The sequence below is a fragment of the Delphinus delphis genome, chromosome 4, assembly GCF_949987515.2.
Source record: "Delphinus delphis chromosome 4, mDelDel1.2, whole genome shotgun sequence".
In the NCBI taxonomy this organism is placed as follows: domain Eukaryota; kingdom Metazoa; phylum Chordata; class Mammalia; order Artiodactyla; family Delphinidae; genus Delphinus; species Delphinus delphis.
In genome coordinates this window covers 1905172-1922824 of record NC_082686.1, presented here as the reverse complement: position 1 = coordinate 1922824, position 17653 = coordinate 1905172, and the positions used below count along the sequence as shown (strand labels likewise).

At 62.8% G+C, this 17653-nt stretch overlaps 1 protein-coding gene across 2 annotated transcripts; it reads right to left on the bottom strand.

Annotated features, from left to right (window-relative positions):
- Nucleotides 1-3680: 3680 nt before the first annotated feature.
- ICOSLG (inducible T cell costimulator ligand) lies at nt 3681-13994 on the bottom strand. Of its 2 annotated transcripts, XM_060010237.1 has the most exons (7): nt 13804-13994; nt 12372-12412; nt 11105-11470; nt 10130-10411; nt 7594-7764; nt 6611-6646; nt 3681-5714 (listed from the first exon to the last, which is right to left on the bottom strand). In XM_060010237.1, exons 1-7 carry the CDS (start codon nt 13815-13817, stop codon nt 5704-5706), a joined length of 921 nt encoding a protein of 306 aa, XP_059866220.1. In that variant the 5' UTR covers nt 13818-13994; the 3' UTR covers nt 3681-5703. The 2 variants fall into 2 exon arrangements, with proteins under 2 accessions (XP_059866220.1, XP_059866219.1); XM_060010236.1 differs by lacking the exon at nt 3681-5714 and having other exon boundaries at nt 6172-6646.
- Between the last annotated feature and the right edge of the window lie 3659 nt (nt 13995-17653).

Below are 17653 nucleotides of genomic sequence, written 5' to 3'. Positions count from 1 at the left end.
AGGAACCGCTGCGTCTTCCAGGTCCGGACACACCAGACCCGAGTGTGCCCTGCACGGCGGGGTCTGCTCCCTGGGATGGGGGCCGGGCTGCCCTCTCCTCCCGTGCAGTGCTTCACTCACAATTAAGTGAAAACCTGGTTGGAGTCCAGGCTCTGCAATTCATACCCCACGCCTGTTTTTTAGGAAGTGGTTTGGTTTCTGTTTTTTAAGTAACTTTTTCCCCTAAAAAACTGAAGAGTGGCTCCGAAGCCTCTTGATTTTGGAGTCTGGGGTGGAATCCCGATGGTGACATTTCTGTCTGGGTTGGGGTAGAGGCTGGCCTCCACCGGCACCAGGCCTTGTAGGGCAGGGGGTCTGCAGCGACCCTGGCCCTGGCCGAGGTGGGAGGACACAGTGCCTGGCATTTGGGGTTAAAGAGAATTTGCTGGACCGAGGTCCTCCTGAGCCCGAGCCCCGTCACTCTCACGGTCCCTCGCCAGCTGCCGTGGCCACGCTGCATCTCCCCTGTCACTCCTCCAAGGTCAGCCACTTGTCTTTCGAAGGACCCCCCGCCCTGCCTGTTCTCACCCTCAGCTTCCTCCAGCCTCAGCCTGGTCCCTGCAGCCTCCTGAGATCAAAGACTCCGTTTCCCAGCATCCTTTGCAGCGGGGCCACGTCCAAGTGCACGTCCTGGGGGGCTGCCCACCCACCTGAAGGGCTCCGACCCAGCGGGCCGGGGGCACAGGTCCCAGGGAAGGCCCAGAGCAAGGTGCAGGCCTGCCCCTCCCTAGGCTGTGCCAGCCTCCTTAGCCACCCTTGCGGGCTCCGTGCCGACCGCAGGAGACTGGCCAGGAGTGGGGATCACGGTGAGGACGACCTGGGGTGCCAGGGCCAGTGCCCGTGCAAAGGGAATCGTGGTCCCCGATGTGATGCCCCACGAGGACGCTCCTGCAGGGGCAGGGGCAGGACCCGACCCGCCCGGGGGCGAGGGCTGGGGTTCGCCCACCGGGCCCAGCTCGTGGTGGGCACCCCTTGCAGTGGAGGCATGAAGAGGGCTGTAACCATGCGCGGCTGTCACATGGGACAAAGGAGCGGCGGCCGCTGGGCCACGCCTTTGGGTCTGGACCTCAGCCCGGCTGCAGGCTGGTGCCCAGGTCCCCACCCTCCCTCTCGCCCCCCTGCCCACCATCTCTGCTGTTTCCTAACCCTCCTCGTGTCCCTTCCCCATCTCTCCATCCTTCTCTCTCCTCCTCTTGGGAGCTGTAGTGAGTTGCACAGGGTCCCCCAAACTCACGTCCCAGAACCTCACTTGGAAACGGGGTCTCTGCCGATGTCACTAGTGAAGATGGGGTCACCCTGGGTCGGGTGGCCCTCACTGCAGTGACTGGCGTCCTTGTAAGGGAAGCAGAGCGCCAGAGACTGAGGGCTGTGGGCTGCACCAGGGGCCACCTACAGCCACCAGAAGCTGGAAGAGACACGGAAAGGTCAGGGAAGCAGCCCTGCCGACGACTTCATCTTGGACTCTGGCCCTCCAGATGGAGGAGTGGGGTTCTGTTGTTTAAGCCGCCCAGCCCCTCCCAGGAGCACACAGCCTCAAGCCTGGGTGAGTCCCGCCGCCACCCCCCATGGCAGGCAGACCCCGCACAGAGGCCCTGCCTGTCGGGGTCCCTGGCTCTGGGCCCAGCAGCCCTCCCAGGCTGCATTTTAGCCAAATCACAGTGTCCTTTTCTGGGTTCAGGTGAGGTGGACCGGCCCTGGCTCTGCTGAGAGCCCATGGGGCAGTGCATTTGGGACATTTTGAATCACAGGTGCACAGCTGTGTTCTCTGAGAAACGCTCCTTCCTCTAGGCCAGCAGCTTCCTGAGTCCCCCCTCCAGCTGCCTCTCAGAGCACAGTCCGTGCCTTTGTGGGGCCTACCCCTCCCCCCTTCCCGGTCCCGGCCCAGGAAACCCCACTCTGGTGTGACAGGTGCCCCCCTCCCTGGTCAGCCCCCTCCCAGCAGCCTCGGGCACCTGCGACCTTGGGGTCAGGAGGCCCACAGAGCAGGGATGAGCGATGAGTCACTCTCTGGTTCTGGGGCCAGGGGGTGGGGAGGGCCGGGCTCAGGCCACAGGACAGTGTAAGCAGGCAGAGAAGGACCAGCAAGGGGAGGAGGGAGGGCAGCGGGGGAGGGCGGGAGGACCCTGGCCAGTTCCTGGCCTGCACACTCCTTGGTCACTCTCCCAACACCCAGATCGGGGTCTTTGAAGCGTTGCATCCTGGTGTGGCCCTGCGTCTGGCCCTGACACAGGCTGGCTGACCAGGGGCCTGTGCAGCTCCTGGGCCCTGCAGCTTGTCAATGTCGGTCATGCGGGGCCCATCCCCCGCCCCAGGAAATGTGCACTGTACCCTCCCAACAGGGGTGTGCCGGAAGCCCCTCCCCAGAGCTCAGGGTGGGCCGCACCTCTGGTCACTGGGACAAGCCCCTGAATTCCTGACACTGAAGACCCCAGCCTCTTGCTTCTCCCTGATGACGGCAGGACCAACACGGATTCAGGGAAACCGCGCCATGTTTACTAGCAACTACAGAGGCTCTCCTCTTGGGACTCCAGAGTCTGGAAGGGGCCACGGGAAGCTGGGGATCCAGGGGGCGGGGCTGCGTCAGGTCTGGAGAACGGACACGTTGGGGCAGGCAGGGGCTGTGGGCCCCTAGGGGGGCAAGACTGCCCCCTTCAGCCCCAGATGCTCTTTGGGCTGTGGGGCGGGGCGTCTGTCACCAAGGACAGAATCACCCCAGATCACGTAAGCTGCCTTCTCGGTGGAAGCGTCCTCTTTCTGAAAAGTCGGGCCTGGAGGGAGATGCGCACAGGGTGTGCCTGTCCGGCACTGGCACTGCCCGGAGCTGCCGGCGGGCCCCGCCGCTGACCGGCGGCCAGCGTCACAGCACTGGGGCCGCGCGGGCAGCGGCAGAGCAGGGTGGCCTTCTCCTGAGGTTCTCCAAAGCCTCGGCTGCCCTCCCCAGGGTGAGGGCTGCGGGCACGGGGCGGGTCCGAGCTGCAGGCAGAAGCTGGCTCCGGCCTTCTCACCTGGCGGGAGGGTGAGGCGCTCACGCCACGCAGCTGCTACTTCCCTCTGTCCCCTGCCCTCGAGACGAGCCTCCATCTGCCGGCCTGGCTCCGCCTCCCCATGGGTGTTCACTGTGCAGCTACTGTGAGCAGGGCTCTGGGGGCAGGGGCCACGGGGCCACAAAGACCAGGACTCCGGCTGCTGGGACGGCCAGGTGGCCTCTGCCCCCACAGCAGTGCCGGCACCTCGGCCTCTTGCTCCCGGCCGGCCCCTGACCTGGAACGTTCCCTGGGCCTGACCCTGAACCATGAGTCGCCTCTCCTGTGCCCCGTGCAAGGGGGACCGGGACAGCGGCTCGCTGCCCTGCCCTCCCCGGGAAGGTGACACGGGATCCTCACCCTCAGGTCACTGACCTCTGGGTCCCCATCCATGGTGGGACGTCGAGCAGTGTCCCGCTCACCACCCGTTAGAAGCCAGTAGGAACCCCCGAGAGTGACAACCAAAATGCCTCCACGCTAACCAGCGTCCCCTGGGGGACGGCGCCACCCAGGTGAGGACGGACGGGGCAGGGGCAGGGTCCCCGACGGCAATCAGGACGGGCTGAGTGCACCGAGCCCGCGCGCACACTGACCAAAGCTGCCAGACACAGCCACGCCGACTGCCTGTATTCTCCAAAACCAGGCTTCCAGAAACGTCAAAATGTGGCCGCACACTGTCCACGACACAGCGTGAGGCGCAAGCCACGGCCCCCAGGGTGGACAGGCCCAGGGTGACCTGTGCGAGCGGGGCAGAGCGCACCGTGGCCCCGGGGGCCAGAGGGAGCGGTGAGGGGCCGTTGGGGCCCAGCGGGGAGATGATGCCTCAGGGTCTGGAGCCTGCAGGGCGTGGCCTCGACCACCCGGGAGCCCAGGGCCCAGGCAGAGCCCGCAAGCACACGCGGGGAGAGCCCCGGGCGGCCGCGTCACGGGGCCTGAGCGGGAGGCCGGCCTAGCCGCTTCCCCAAGAAGGAAATCCCTTCTGATAGGAAAGCTGGAAGCACAGTCTCCCTGCGGCTGCCCTGTCCTGCCGGGCGGAGAACGCCGCCCCGACCAGCTCCCGGGGCCTCTCAGGGTCTGCAGGCTGGACCCCGGGCAGGACGGCGGAGAGGGCCCTAGGTGCACCCGTCCTGGTGTCACATCACAGTCACTGGGGACAGGCCTGCGACCACCTGACGCACCCCACCTGCTGCACTCAGGGCCCCTCGGGCTTCTTGCTCGAGGCGCTGTGAGTCACCTGCTGTCGTTCTTTGAGGAACCACACTTGTCTTCTAATGCTTTCATGCTCAAGTCTGTGTGGACCCCTCACACCTATTTAAAAGCCACGTGAGGGCTCTTGGGTACAAAGACAGACACACACAACAGAACACTGTTGGCTGAGGTCCTGCGCTGAGCCGGCCTTGCTGAGTTTGCTGTAAGTCTGGGTCTGGGGAGCACAGGCCTCACGTGCCCGTCGGTGCTGAATGACCACAGGGCCAGGGGCAACAGACCCGTTTCCTGGGGGCGTGCCCACCAGGGTTACCTGGCAGCCACCTTTGCAGAACCTTCTGGAAACAGTGAACTGCTAGATGCAATGCAGGAATCAACATGGAAACCGCCTGGGCAGGGTCAGGGCGTCGGGCTGCCGCCTCCGTGGACTTGGCCACTGCCCCACTCCAGTCACCCGGGGGCCCAGCGGGCTCCGAGGAACCCGGCACGTGAGGTGAAGTCTCCGTCACGACCGTGCAGGTCCCCAGGGGAGGCCCGCGAGGGCCTGCAGGGGCTGCCCAGCAGGATTCGAGGGAACTGCTTCTGCGTTTGAAGAAAGGCGGCCACGCGGCCGGAAGGCCGCCCACCGTCCACTCACGGCCCCAGTTTGAAGGACTGTGGCGGTCACCTGTCCATGCTGGTGTCTTCTGGAGATGTGTGTCCCAGCCCTGCCTGCCTGTCCCCCGCAGCGGAACCCCAGGCCACCACGCCCAGCTGCACCGCCCAGCACAGACCTTCTCCCAAAATTCCACTGTTTTTGTTTTTTCATTGTGCTTTTGAGGAGGGAAACCTAGCTTTTGACCAACAAATGAGGTCGGGTTTTCCTCCCAGGGAGTGTTCTGGAGGGACATGAGTTCCAGGGGTTTGTCTGGTGCCGCCCGCTCGGTGCTTCAGGACGCGTCTGCGCAGACGCCGGGTCCTCAGGGCGGAGGTGGGGCAGGAGACTGACCGGCAGAGCCAGCACGTGGCCCCTGAACCTGGAGCGAACACGGCCTAGCGCAGGCCATCCTGGAAGAGAGTGGCCTCAGGAGCCCGTCCGGTCCAGGATGCTGAGAAGCGCCGCAGGCTCTCGGGGGCTGGTGGCGGAAAGGAGCCGTCACAACCCTTTTCTTGTTCTGTTTGGCAGCGAAGGTGGGCAGCCCACCTACTTGGGGGCACACGTAACCCCGAGGAGTTGCCGACCTTTTGAAAGGGCTGCCAGGATCAGGTCAGTGCCCGCCACGTGCTCCCTGGGGTCAGCGTGGCCCTTCCAGGGGGCGCCACAAGGCCAGGTGGCCCAGTGTCCGTGCAGCCCCCAATACGGGCACAGACGGTGTCCTCTGTCCAGCCTGCCCGGGTCAATTCTCAAGCTGCCACCCGACGTCCCCACTGGTGGCGCGTCCTGGGGGAGCTCTCGTCACACGTGCTCTTGGAAGGAAAGAGGAGAGGGGCGTGAGCACAGAGCTGGCTCATTCTCTCTGCAAGCAGAGACTCATCTTCTCAGGAACCAGGACGGTGAAAACAGGGTTGAAAACGCCTGCAGACGGGCGCCGCATCGGACTCTCGGGTCAGCAGGCCCGGATTCTTTAGCAAGCCGTGTCCCGCATGGTCTGTAAGCAGCCTCGGGAGGGAATCTGCTGCAGCCCCAGGCAGCCGCGTGCCCCGGAATCACCTGGGTGAACAGGTGGGCGGCCACTGCCGTGTGGGTCGTGCTCACCTCGGGCCCACCCTCCCCTGACGACCCTTCTCACAGGTGGAGAAACGGGGCTCAGGGCATGGTCGTTGGCCTCAGGCGTGGAGCCTGCTGGCCTGACCACCAAGGCCTGGCAGCCCGAGGCACCTGCCAGTAGGAAACCGAAACTGAAGGCCCTGCGTGTGGCTACTTTCCCAAACTGGGGCCGGAATCACTCTGACCTTTGCTCTGGGACCGTGAGGTGCCGAACAAAGGGTCTGGACCCGCTGGAGAGGCCCCGCCCCCGAGGGGTGGGGCTGAGACGAGGGAGAACAGGAGGACGAGCCGGGCAGCTGGGGAGGGGCAGCGGGGCTGTGGTCCCAGGCTCTCTGCTGACATGCACGCGTGGCTGTACGTTGGGAAAATCCCAGCACAGTGTCAGCGAGAGGACGGGCTTACACGCCAAGGAAGGCCAGGGGGACAGGCCTTCGCTTGGGATTTCACCGTCTCTGAAACTGGAAACGCCTATTTCCTGGTCATCGAGTAGCACCCGTGCTGAAAGGCGGGCACAGAGAGAGTGGAGCGCCCAGCTCGCCCGAGCCCGTGGACCCACGCTTCCTCCACGGGTCTCCTTCCCTCCTGGCAAACTGACCCGTGAGCTCCAGCTCCGGCCTCGCAGCCTGGGCGCCTGTTGGGACAAACCAGAAACACTCAGGGCGGGCCGTGAGGGGGCCTTTCTGAAGACCCCAGGGGCCCCGCACTCAGCAACGCCCCACTCCACGCTCCTCTGGCTTCCTGCTCGGGCGAGGGCTCCCCAGGCCGCCCTCATTTCCAGGACGAGACTTTGTAAGAGGTCAGGGTGGGAAACGCTTCAAGGTGCTCAAGGGCCTTCAGCAGCCTGGCTGGGTCGGCAGTGGGGCCGTGGGCAGTATTTCTGGGCAGACGGCATTGGCAACCAAGTGGCAGCTCCAGGCGGCACGTAGCAACCCCTCCCGTCGGGCAGAGCTCCCACTGTGCGCAGGCTCCGCAGTCCAGCCGCGCTCGCTTCCACACCCTCCCAGGAGTCCAGGAGGAGCCCCACCTGGTTAATAAGACCTTTGGGGATGCCCGCTGACCTCCACCACCAGACCAACCTGGGGAGACTGTGCTGGCCCCTACCCGAGGGGTTCCCCCGAGGCCCCAGCCCTCAGGCCCTCTTGTGACACCTGGGTGGTCCCAGGGTCCACATTCTAGGCTCTTCTGCTCCCCACTGTGAGTTCTGCTTCTTCGTTTTACTTAGTCAAAACCCATACTTTCTGGATCTGTCTTCGAGCTTGGCCAGAACTGGTCAGACGGCCTTGAGGGACTGAAGGCAACTCGGCTTCCACAGACACACCACGTCCACACTCGGAGTCCGCCGTCCCCCCCCAGACCCAGAGACCGGACTTCCCTTCTGGGGCGGAGCTGTGTCAGGATCTCGGAGGTGGAGGTCACACCAGGGGCACTGGGGCTGCTATCCTCACACACGTGAGCACTATTAAGGCATGCTTCCCGTGAGAGCGGCACCACGCAGGGCTTGGAAACATCCTGGGAAAGGCCAGCCCTCACCCCAACAAAGTAAGCGTGCGCTGTCTGCAGCGCGGGCTTCTCTGATACCTGCGTAGCTTCTGTAGGGACATCTCTGCCTGCACAGCCAGCCCGTGGCCACGGCCACGGCCACGGCCACGACTAGCACAGCAAGGACGCTGAGAACCGGCGGGTTCACCGCATCTTGGGTGTCGTCCACTGGGTCCTCTGTGATGCTGTCCTTGGTTCCCATGAACATTTCTGCAGGAAAGGAAAGTAACCCAGGACTTACAGGGTCAGGGGGAAAAGGGGGTTTCTTCATCCTGAAGGAGAGAGTGCTAAGGGAAGTATCGATCCACCAGAATTTCCCAGAGGTGTTTTGTGATTTCTAAGCTATAAAGCTGACGGAGAGAAGGCTTTCCCCCTTCAGGTGAACCTTCATCTCTTTCTGGGCTGTCATTCCTCCTCACCCTACCTGTGTGACCTGTAATCCCAGCCCTTCCTAAAGGTCCACACCTGGGAATGGGCGTGGTGGGAAGCACAGTCTTCCTGGCTTTTCTTTTTTGGGGGGGGGGGGGTGGTACACGGGCCTCTCCCTGTTGTGTCCTCTCCCGTTGCGGAGCACAGGCCCCGGACGCACAGGCCCAGCGGCCATGGCTCACGGGCCCAGCTGCTCCGCGGCATGTGGGATCTTCCCGGACCGGGGCACAAACCCGCGTCCCCTGCATCGGCAGGCAGACTCTCAACCACTGCGCCACCAGGGAAGCCCTTCCTGGCTTTTTAAAGTAAACTTAATTTAATTAATTCTTTCTAGCTTAATTGCTGGCTTTAAAAAAAATAATGGTGAAATTCACATAACATAAAATTAACCGTTTTAAAAGGAACAATTCAGTGGCATCTAGTACGTTCACAAGGTCACGCAGCCAAAACCATTATCTAATTCCAGAACTTTCCACCACCACAAAAGGAAACCCCCTTCCCATCAGTGGTCACTTCCCATCCTCTCTCCCAGCCCCTGGTAAACTCTAATCTACTTTCTGTCTGTTTGGATTTACCTAGACGGGCCATTTCATACAAATGGAATCGTACACTATGTGGCCTTCTGTGTCTGGCTTCTCACTGAGCATCACCTGCACGGTTCCTCCACATTGCAGCATGGTCAGTGCCTCATTCCTTTTCGTGGCTGAGTAATGCTCCACTGTGTGGATGGACGCATCCCTTCGTCCATCCGTGGACACTTGGGTTGCTCCCACCTTTTGGCTATTGTGAATGAGCTGCTGTGAACACTTATGTACAAGTATTTGTTTGATTCTCATTTCCAGCGCTCTGGGGCGCACACCTAGGGGTGGAATTGCTGGGTCACAGGCTAAGTTTTTTTTTTTTTTTTAGGCTACGGACATGCAGGCTCAGTGGCCATGGCTCACGGGCCCAGCCACTCCGCAACATGTGGGATCCTCCCGGACCGGGGCACGAACCCGTGTCCCCTGATCGGCAGGCGGACTCTCAACCACTGTGCCACCAGGGAAGCCCCACAGGCTAAGTTTTAAGGAACTAGCAGATTGCTCTTCACGGCGGCTGCACCGTTTCCTGTCCCACTGGCAGTGCACGAGGGGGCCAATCCTCCTGTCCCAGTGTCCAACCATCGTGCCCCTCCCTGGGCAGCTTGTTACAAGTGTCCCGTGTTTGCCGAAACCCAAAGGAGCCATGAGCCAGACAGTGGCTAGGCCTCCCACGCACCTTAGAACCATCTGGAAGCTTTTCAACATGTCCTGTTGCCTGGACAGCCCAGAGGTGCTGATTCAGAGGGTCTGGGCACAGGGCGGGGTGATGGGGGTTGACAGGCTTCCCAGTTGTCCCCCAGAGCAGCTGGGCCGAGACTACGGCCCCAGGAGACCCTCCCATTCCCCTTCCCCTGCACCCGGCTGCCCTGCTGGGACGCAGAGGCCAGCAGAGGCCTCTGGTGCAGCCAGAAGACCATGACCGCTGAGTCCCAGGGCTGCGCCTGCATTCCAGGAAGGCGAGTGCCCGGGCGCGGGGGCTCCCGGCAGCTGGGCGGCAGGCAGGCCCCCGACACCCCCATCCTCCAGCTCTCCTGCCCCTCCTTCCCTGGCGTCTCAACGCTGCTGACAGGGACACACAGGCTGAGAGAGCCTGTGGCTTCTACGAAGGAGTCACCCGTCTGCACCCTTCCACAGGGGGCCTGGGACGGCAGCCAGGCCCAGCCGGACCCCCTGGTGGAGGAGGGGTTCTGGTTTCCCAGGGGGCACACGTCCGAGGAGCTGGGGTGGTGGCTGTGCAGGAGGCGCTTCAATCCCGATGCTGCCGCCGCCTCAGCTGCAGCTTCTGAAGCGTTACGTGACCTTTCGGAGCCTCAGTCCCTCATCTGTGAAATGGGTCCCCAAAACTGACGCCCCCCTCAGGTGCATGAGGATTAAGCGCCCCGAGCACCTGGCCGGCCCCTGCCCTCCGCCGCACGGTGATGTCTGTCCCCCCTCGCCCTGCCACCACCTCTGAAGCCGCTGCTGAGTCACCTCATAGGGGCTTGTCTCCCACCTGAGAGGATCCCCCAAGTCGCCCCTGGCCCCAGCCTTGGGTCGGGGTCAGTGCGCAGACCCCAGGACCTTACCCGTCTGGCCGCTGGTCAGGTTCTGGTGAAGAAGCACGTTCTCAATGCAGCAGCCCACGTCGACGGGGGGGCTCCGCCCAATCCGCAGGACGCTGACCACGTTGTACAGGCCCCGCGCGTTTAGGGACACGGTGCTGTTCTGCAGGGCGTCGTCCAGCAGGCTGTTGTCCGTCTTGTTGATCCAGTACACTTTGGGCCACGGGTAGCCATTCGTGGACGTGCACGTGAAGACCAGCTCCTCGTCCTGGGATGGGCCGCTGACCACCGGCATGCTGTAGTTTGCTGCAGGGGAGGGAAACGGGCTGAGGGCTGCCAGGTTCCGAAGGTCACAGAAGGGGGAGGACACGGTGCCAAGGGCCAGGGAAGCAGGGAGGCAGCCGTCGTGCCCCAGACGCCGGAGCAGGGCCGGGACCAAGGCTGTGGTCTGGGCAGCAGCACAGGCCCTGTTCTACCAGTCACGCCCCCCAACCCACCAGTAGGGGCGCTGTGAGCCGGGCGGGCAGTGACCGGCACCCACGTCCCACCCCAAGGAGGTTGGCCTCCTTTGAGTCTAGTGACACGGTCAGCTGACAAGTCACCCATCTCTCCACCGAACAGTGCCCCGAGCAACTTGCTGGAGGCGCTTTAATTTTCTTCCTAAACTCTGATCTCATTTAGTGCCTTATACCGCTCCCTCCTAATTTCATGAAAACATCTCGTTTGGGTTGAATTGGAGAGTTTCGAGGCAAGGACAGCAAGCTTAGGAGCTCCTGTGAGGAGGGAGGCACCTCGGCTCCTGGAAAACTTTCTTACGAGCCGAACGATATTTCCACCACCTAAGCCGCACACCTGGTTTAAACAGAACCCCGCCAGAGGGATCTGGATTTCCTCTAAGGGAAGACACGGGTGAATGAGCCGCAGAAAACAGGTCTCACTGACACTTCTTCCGGGCCGTAAGGCTGGGCTGGAATCAACTTGGCAGCTCCGCCGTCTTACCTGCCACGTTTAGCGTGACCGTGACTTCCAAAATCTTTTCTAATTCTAAGGATTTCCGAAACACCAGGCAGTTGAACTTCTGCTCGTCCTGGGGAGTGACATTGTGCAGGTGCAGAGAGAAGTCGCCCTGCTTCATGCCGTCCAGGGACAGCCGGGCCCGGTCTTTGTAGTGGTTGTTAACGTGGCCGGCAGAGCTGTTTCCCGAGAGGTAGTAAGTCACCACAGAGTTGGTGTTCTGTTTGCCCGGCACACTGATTTGCCAGTAAACATAAAGGTCATTTAAATCGAAGGTGTTTCCTTCGGGGTAAGTGCAGCTGAGCCAGACATCACTGCCCACCATCGCTCTGATTGCTTCTTCTTGAATCTCTGCAAACATCCAAAGAGAACAGAATTCATCTTCCGCGCTCGACGCGTAACTCTGAACTCACCCTTTGGAGGGACGGGGGAGCTTCTGGGTTGCAAGACTCAAACCCCAATTCTGACTCATTTCAGTAGGAAAGGAATGTATTAGTAATAATACAATAAACAATAATACAATAAACAATAGTTTAAAAATTCGGACACGGGCGGTAAGCTGCTCTGATACATCACCAGGGTCGGTTTCCAGTCATCATGCCGGGAGCCAGCCAGGACTCCTCCCTGTTTTTACTACTTCTTGGGAGTTTACAATGAATTCAGAATAAAAAGATGTTTTTTAAAAACTCAGACATTTGAAAAGAAAACATCAGCTTCTCAACAACATCATTATAGTAGTGTTTGCAACTCCATCAGAGAAGGCCCGGCGAGGTTCTGTGGTCTGTTACAACGGCTCAAATGCCAGCAGGGAAAGTGGCCGTGTGCCCTGACCCGCCGCCCTGTGGGCTGGAAGGCCAGGCGAGACCTCAGTCTCCGCTGCGCTGCCATGTCCCCGTTCTGCACTCTTCTGGAAGCTGGTGGCTTTGGGGAGCAAAGGGGTCACGGGAAACAGGAAGCCCAGCTCCCAGCTCCTCTGGAAAGCGGAGGTTCTGAAACACTTGGGGGGAACTGCGCTCTGCCTGTCCCAAACACAACACGAAAGGAGAACCACGGGGTCTGGCCGAGCCCTCCCCTTTGTGGCTCTCAATGCCACACACTACCCTGGGCTTGGGGGCCCCGTTTTCTCACAAGGGCCCCTGGAAAAGCAAGCAGGGCTGTGGGGAGGACCCCACTGACACCTGTACTCCGCGGTCCTCACTGCTCAGAGCTGAAGGGCTTGGAAGGCTCCAGCAAGAGCACCGTCTGCACTTACCAGCTCGCAGGCCACAGAGTAGCAGCAGCAGTAGTCCAGGGCTGGGAAAAAACAACCAGAAAAGGGTGAGTCCCGCTCTCCCCAGTGGGGTCAGGAGCCGGTCACACCCACCATCCCAGTGGGAATACACCCCAGCCAGGCCAGCAGCCCAGGCCACCCGGGCAGCCAGGGATTCAAGGAGCGGACGCAGCACCAACTCCTCCCTGCCCAGCAGGCAAGCCCCAAGGGGCTGGCAGCCCCCGCACGGGACCAGCTCCCACGTTAATAAAACGCCCCTCAAAGCAATTATGAGGGTGTGATAAAGGGTATCGAGAGGAATCATCAGCCCCCTGGTGGCCTGGCTTTGCACGGATGGAGTCTAAGAAATTGTATAAAATCGGATAAAAACCCACTTTCGGGGTATTTGAAGTTTGAGAGACAGAGAAGATGTAAGATGCCCCTCCCCCTGCCAGGGTCGGGTGAGCCCCAGGACGACCTTCTGAAGGAACGTGATCAATCTGAAACCAGATCTGCCGGCTCCACTGGAGCTGGTGCACAGCTCAGCCCTGGGGGCCGGCACACCCCTCTCATGACTCCCAGGCTCCTGGCGCGTTCAGCCTGGGAGCCTCTGTACCCCGCATGCCTCAGCGGTGGCCCGTGCCTCACCTGTCACCACTCTGCCCGTGCCCCAGCCCACTCCTCGTTGGGTCAGAGAGGAGAAAGCACAGACGGGGCCCCCCGTTCAGGGGTGTGGGTGGCTGGTGGCTGTGACACGGCAGTATTTTTATTTTCCATTCTTGAGGGAATAGTCTTTCCCTGTATTTCCAACTGGGGAGACTGGGTGGTGGGACCCTGGGGTGGGTGGGTTTCTGGGCTGTGCGTGTGGGACACCTGGGGATGGGGTACCTCACCAGCTCATCAAGGGAAACACAGGCTGACGATGCTAAGACTGCCCTGAAGGGGGTATTTTGGCAGAAAGTTGTTGCCTCCCCCTCAGCTGGCAAGAGACCAGGAGTGACCAGCTGGCCGGCACCTTCCCCAGTTTGCCTTTGCTGATGCAGGAGGGGGAAAACCCAGGCGTGCGGGGGGCACGTCACCAGTTGGTGGGCACCAGACGGCATTCGAGGTAAATAAGAGCGACCTTGGCACAGCAAACTCACACCCTTCTTTCCTCTGGGCCACCGCCGGGGGCGGGGAGGGGAGGGGGGGAAGTGAGAGTGGGTCGCTTGTCTTCTCTCCCAGCTTTTCCTCTTTCCCTCCCTCGGCAGGGACCCCGCCCCGGGTACACCCGCGTACTGCCAGCGTCCCGCGCCGCCGGGAGGACAACGCCGGCAGGTAACCACGCCTCCCGCGGCCCCGCGCGGTGCCGCCCCGCTCCCGGAGCCCGAGGCCTCCGCTGTGCCGCCAGGCTCGGTTCCCCGCGCCCAGAGGGCGCGTCCGCGCACACGCTCACCTCCTCGGCCGCATGGTGGGGGCGGAGACCCCGGGCCACGGGGGAACTCGGACGGCGGGAGATCTCGGAGCACTAGAGACCTCGGGCCGCGGAAGCCGTCGGGCCGCGGGAGAGCTCCGAGCACGAGCACAAGCGACCTCGGGTCGCGGGAGCCCTCGGAGCGCACAGCACTCGCTGCGCTCCCGCCGCGCCTCGGAGGCTCTGGGCGCTGAGCTGGTCGCCGGCTCAGCGCCCTCCCGATCCGGCCCCGCCCCTGGTCCCACCCCCGGCCCGGTCCCTCCCACGGCCTTGGCCACGGGCAGGCGCGAGGGAACGGAAGCTTGGACAGTCACTCCCGAAAGTTCAGCCCTTCCCAGGAGAGGGCGTAAGTCGGGCCCCGCGGGTTGTAGGATGGGGCTCCAGGTCCACCGGGCCTTGAGCCTGGGCGCAGTAGGTATCCCGGCAAGTCGGCGGCAGGGAAGGTCCGGTGGAGGAGGGCGGCCGAGCGCGCTGCTGGAGGGCTTGCCCAGCTGGAGGGGCCGTGGGAGGCTCAGTGCTGCCCTGGAGTCGCGCAGAACGTCCGCGCCCCCAAGCGCCCCGGCTCCGCCTGCGCTTGTCCCCCGCCCCAGCGGCCTGAGAGCCGGCGGGGCGCGGCGGGCTGAGAGTCAGGCTCCCGCCCTCCCTCCCGCTCTTGGAACGCAGCCAGGACCTCCAGCGCTTGGTGAAGTCAGAGCCCCAGGACCGTTTAGGGATGAATGAATAAGTGGCAGGAAGGAGGGAGGGAAGGCAGGCCGGCAGGCTCCACCTTCCAGTCCAGCCCTAGTCTCCCCCGAGCCCGCGTTGCTGCCGCGTCCTTTGTCAGTCCTGGGCCACCTGCCGCGGCATATTTGCCTATTAAAGGCTCTGAAAAGCCCACCGCGTGGAAACCAGTTCGTCTTTGCTCCTCCAAGCGTGTGGGACTTCTCACTCTTTTTTTTTTTTTTTTTTCTGGTCTGGGAAAGGCGGCGCGGAGCCCCGGAGCTGGGGGCAAACGCCGCGTTTCCTTCTTGCCCAGCCCACCCAGTCCACAAGGCCTCCTCTCTTTAGGCCCAGCTGCGTCCTCCTCCCGCACCAGCCAGGTGGGTGCCGGCCAGGCGAGTGGGTGGAGCCGTGAGGCAAGAGACCGTCCAGCCCCCGGAAGGGCCTGGGCCCCCAGGCACCCACCTCAGGCCTGGAGGCGCCTGTTGGGTGGAGGCATGAGGGGTGTGTCCTGCGGCCCAGGCTGATGAGGGTGCTGAGACCAGCCTTTGGGGCGCAGGACAGGCAGGGTGTAAAGTGAGGGCAGAGCCCACGGGTCTCCCCTGGCCCCAGCCACCTGCATGCTGTCATTCTTATAACAAAGGTTTAGTGCCCGCCTACCACACGCGGCCTATGTGAGTGCTGAAGAGAAAAGCTTAAGAGAATCCGCGCCTGGTGGAAGCTAACATTCCTGTGGCGACAAGAGCAAACAAGACAAGGAAGCAGGGCTGCCCTGGTGGCGCAGCGGTTGGGAGTCCGCCTGCCGATGCAGGGGACGCGGATTCGTGCCCCGGTCCGGGAAGACCCCACATGCCGCGGAGCGGCTGGGCCCGTGAGCCATGGCCGCTGAGCCTGCGCGTCCGGAGCCTGTGCTCCGCAACGGGAGAGGCTACAACAGTGAGAGGCCAGCGTACCGCAAAAAAAAAAAAAGAGACAAGGAAGCAAAAGAGCTGGGCTGGGAGATGGGGATGCTGCCGAGGAGGGGGATGGGGGCTGCAGGTGGCCAGGGAGGGAGGTGGGCCTGCGGTCCTAAAGCGCAGGGGCTTCACCTGACCTCCCAGGTCAGGCTGCAGGTTGGGGCGGGGGATTTACAGAGGCCAGGCAGGGTCTATCCTCCCTTTGGGGGCAGGGGGAGGAGAAGGGACAGGGGTCCCGGCCAGGACTCCCGTTCAAGTGTCCAGTGAGGGCACAGACAGCCTGAACTTGGGTGGGGGGCATCAGGAAGGGGTTGAAAGATGGGGGCCAGGAGGAAAAGTAAGATCTGGCCAGGAGAACCGGGCGTGGGTATAAATCAGATCAGAGATGGGGTCTCAGGACGCTGCCCATCCCCAGAGCCAGAAAACCAACGCCGCATCTAGAATAGATGCAGCGGCGACCTTGGTGGGGGGCGGCCACCGTGTCAGGCCCAGCAGGGCCGGAGGGGGCACGATATCGGTGGCCTTAGATCCCCTCCCGCGGGGTTGGCAGCAGCTGGCAGAGGAGGACCGACCCAGCATCACCCGCGGGTGAGGAGAAAGGGACAAGGGACCGGCTGGCTCCGACACCTCCCGCCTTCCTGGGTCCAGTCCCGCCCCCACCAAGACCCCCCCGCCGACCCACAGTGCTGGGGAGTGGAAGGGGTGGACCCCACACACAGCCTCGGGTCCTGGGGGACGGAGAGGCCCCCTCGGTTAAAACCTCCCTCGCAGTGTCGGCTCACGTGGAGCGGGGAAGGAAAGGTGCCCAGTCGGCGTCCCGGGCCGCAGCCCTACCATGCAGCGGGGGCACAGCCCCAGGGCAGCGGGGCAGGGAGCGCGGCGGGCTTCCGGAGGCGAACGCCGCGGCGCGGCCGGCTGCTGTGGGGAAGGGGTCAGGCTTGGCTTCCGGGGCAGCCCTCCTCTCCGGACCCCGGAGGGCCAAGTGCTGCTGCCAGGCCCACCCAAGAGTGGGCACCCTGGGCCCAAGGAGCGCGCTGCCTGTTGAGCGGGCAGGCAAGCGGTAGGGAGTGCAGTGGGGCTGGAAGGGGACGTCCGAGCAGGACGGGGCGGGAGCGGGGGAGGGACACCCCGGGAGCGGGCAGAAGACCAGCCCCAGGCCCCTGAGACCGTAACCCCTCTGTGCCTGTGTTTCCGCATTTGCGAAGTGGCGGTAGCGACAACGTCTTCCTCGTAACGCAGCTAAGTAGGTTCGTGGTTCCTGTGAGTGAGCACACGTAAGGCGTCCGCACCGATGCTGGCACGTGGCTTATAGACAGAGGATTTCAAGACGGATGAGCACAGAGGACGGCCCTCGGGAGACTTCCTGCGGGTGAGCTGAGGTTTTCCTCCCTTGCCTTCACCCGTGACCGTTTCTCAGGCAGCGAGGTGGGTGTGTGTGTTGGGGGTGCCGGAGAGAGAAGCCCACCCGGAAGGCTTTCTGGGCCAACCTGGGAACCAAGCCGGAGTTGCTGCTGTGCTGAAGGCCCAAGGCTCTGGGTGCAGACACAGAAGCAAGACCCCATTACCTCAAACTCGGGGCTCAGAACAACAGAAATACACCGTCTCAAGTTCTGGAGGCGGGATGCCTGAACCAGCGCTTCTCCGGGGGGCTGGAGGTGAGGGTCCTTCCCGACTCTTCCGCCCCGGGTGCCCCAGGCGCCCGCCGTCTTGCAGCTGCGTCTCTGCCCCCACGGCAATGGCCTTCTCTATATGGGGTCAGGTCTCCTCTGCCACCCCTGGCGAGGGCCTTGGGGCTCACACGTGATCCAGCACAGTCTCCCCATTTCCATCTCATCACAGCAGCCAAGCCCTCTTTTGCCCATAAGGTGACATTCACAGGTTCTGGGATTTGGGACAGGAACATCTTTCTGGGGTCATTATTCAGATGACCACGGGGGTCACAAGGGGCCTCTGTGGGTGGCATTAGATACTTAGAGGCAGAATCTCAAGGTGTTATAAGGCTGCTTTGAGGGGCTCTGGGCCCCGCCTGGGAGCAGGCTGGCACAGAGCTGACGCCGGCAGACCGGGCCCCCCGGCGCCGGCTGCCTCGGGTGGAAGCAGCTGTTCCCAGCCCTGTCCCATCAACCGCCGACACGAGTGCCCGTCTCTGTGGTCGGTTTGGGCCCAGGGCTTGGCCT

What these genes read in the sequence shown, in the direction of transcription:
- ICOSLG (XM_060010236.1), bottom strand. An exon ending in ACTCTGTGGCCTGCGAGCTG is followed by an intron (nt 11,471 to 12,371) that starts GTAAGTGCAGAC and finishes GGATGTTTGCAG; the next exon opens with AGATTCAAGAAGAAGCAATC. An exon ending in TCCCTACAGAAGCTACGCAG is followed by an intron (nt 6,647 to 7,593) that starts GTATCAGAGAAG and finishes TTGTCCCAACAG; the next exon opens with GCGCCCAGGCTGCGAGGCCG.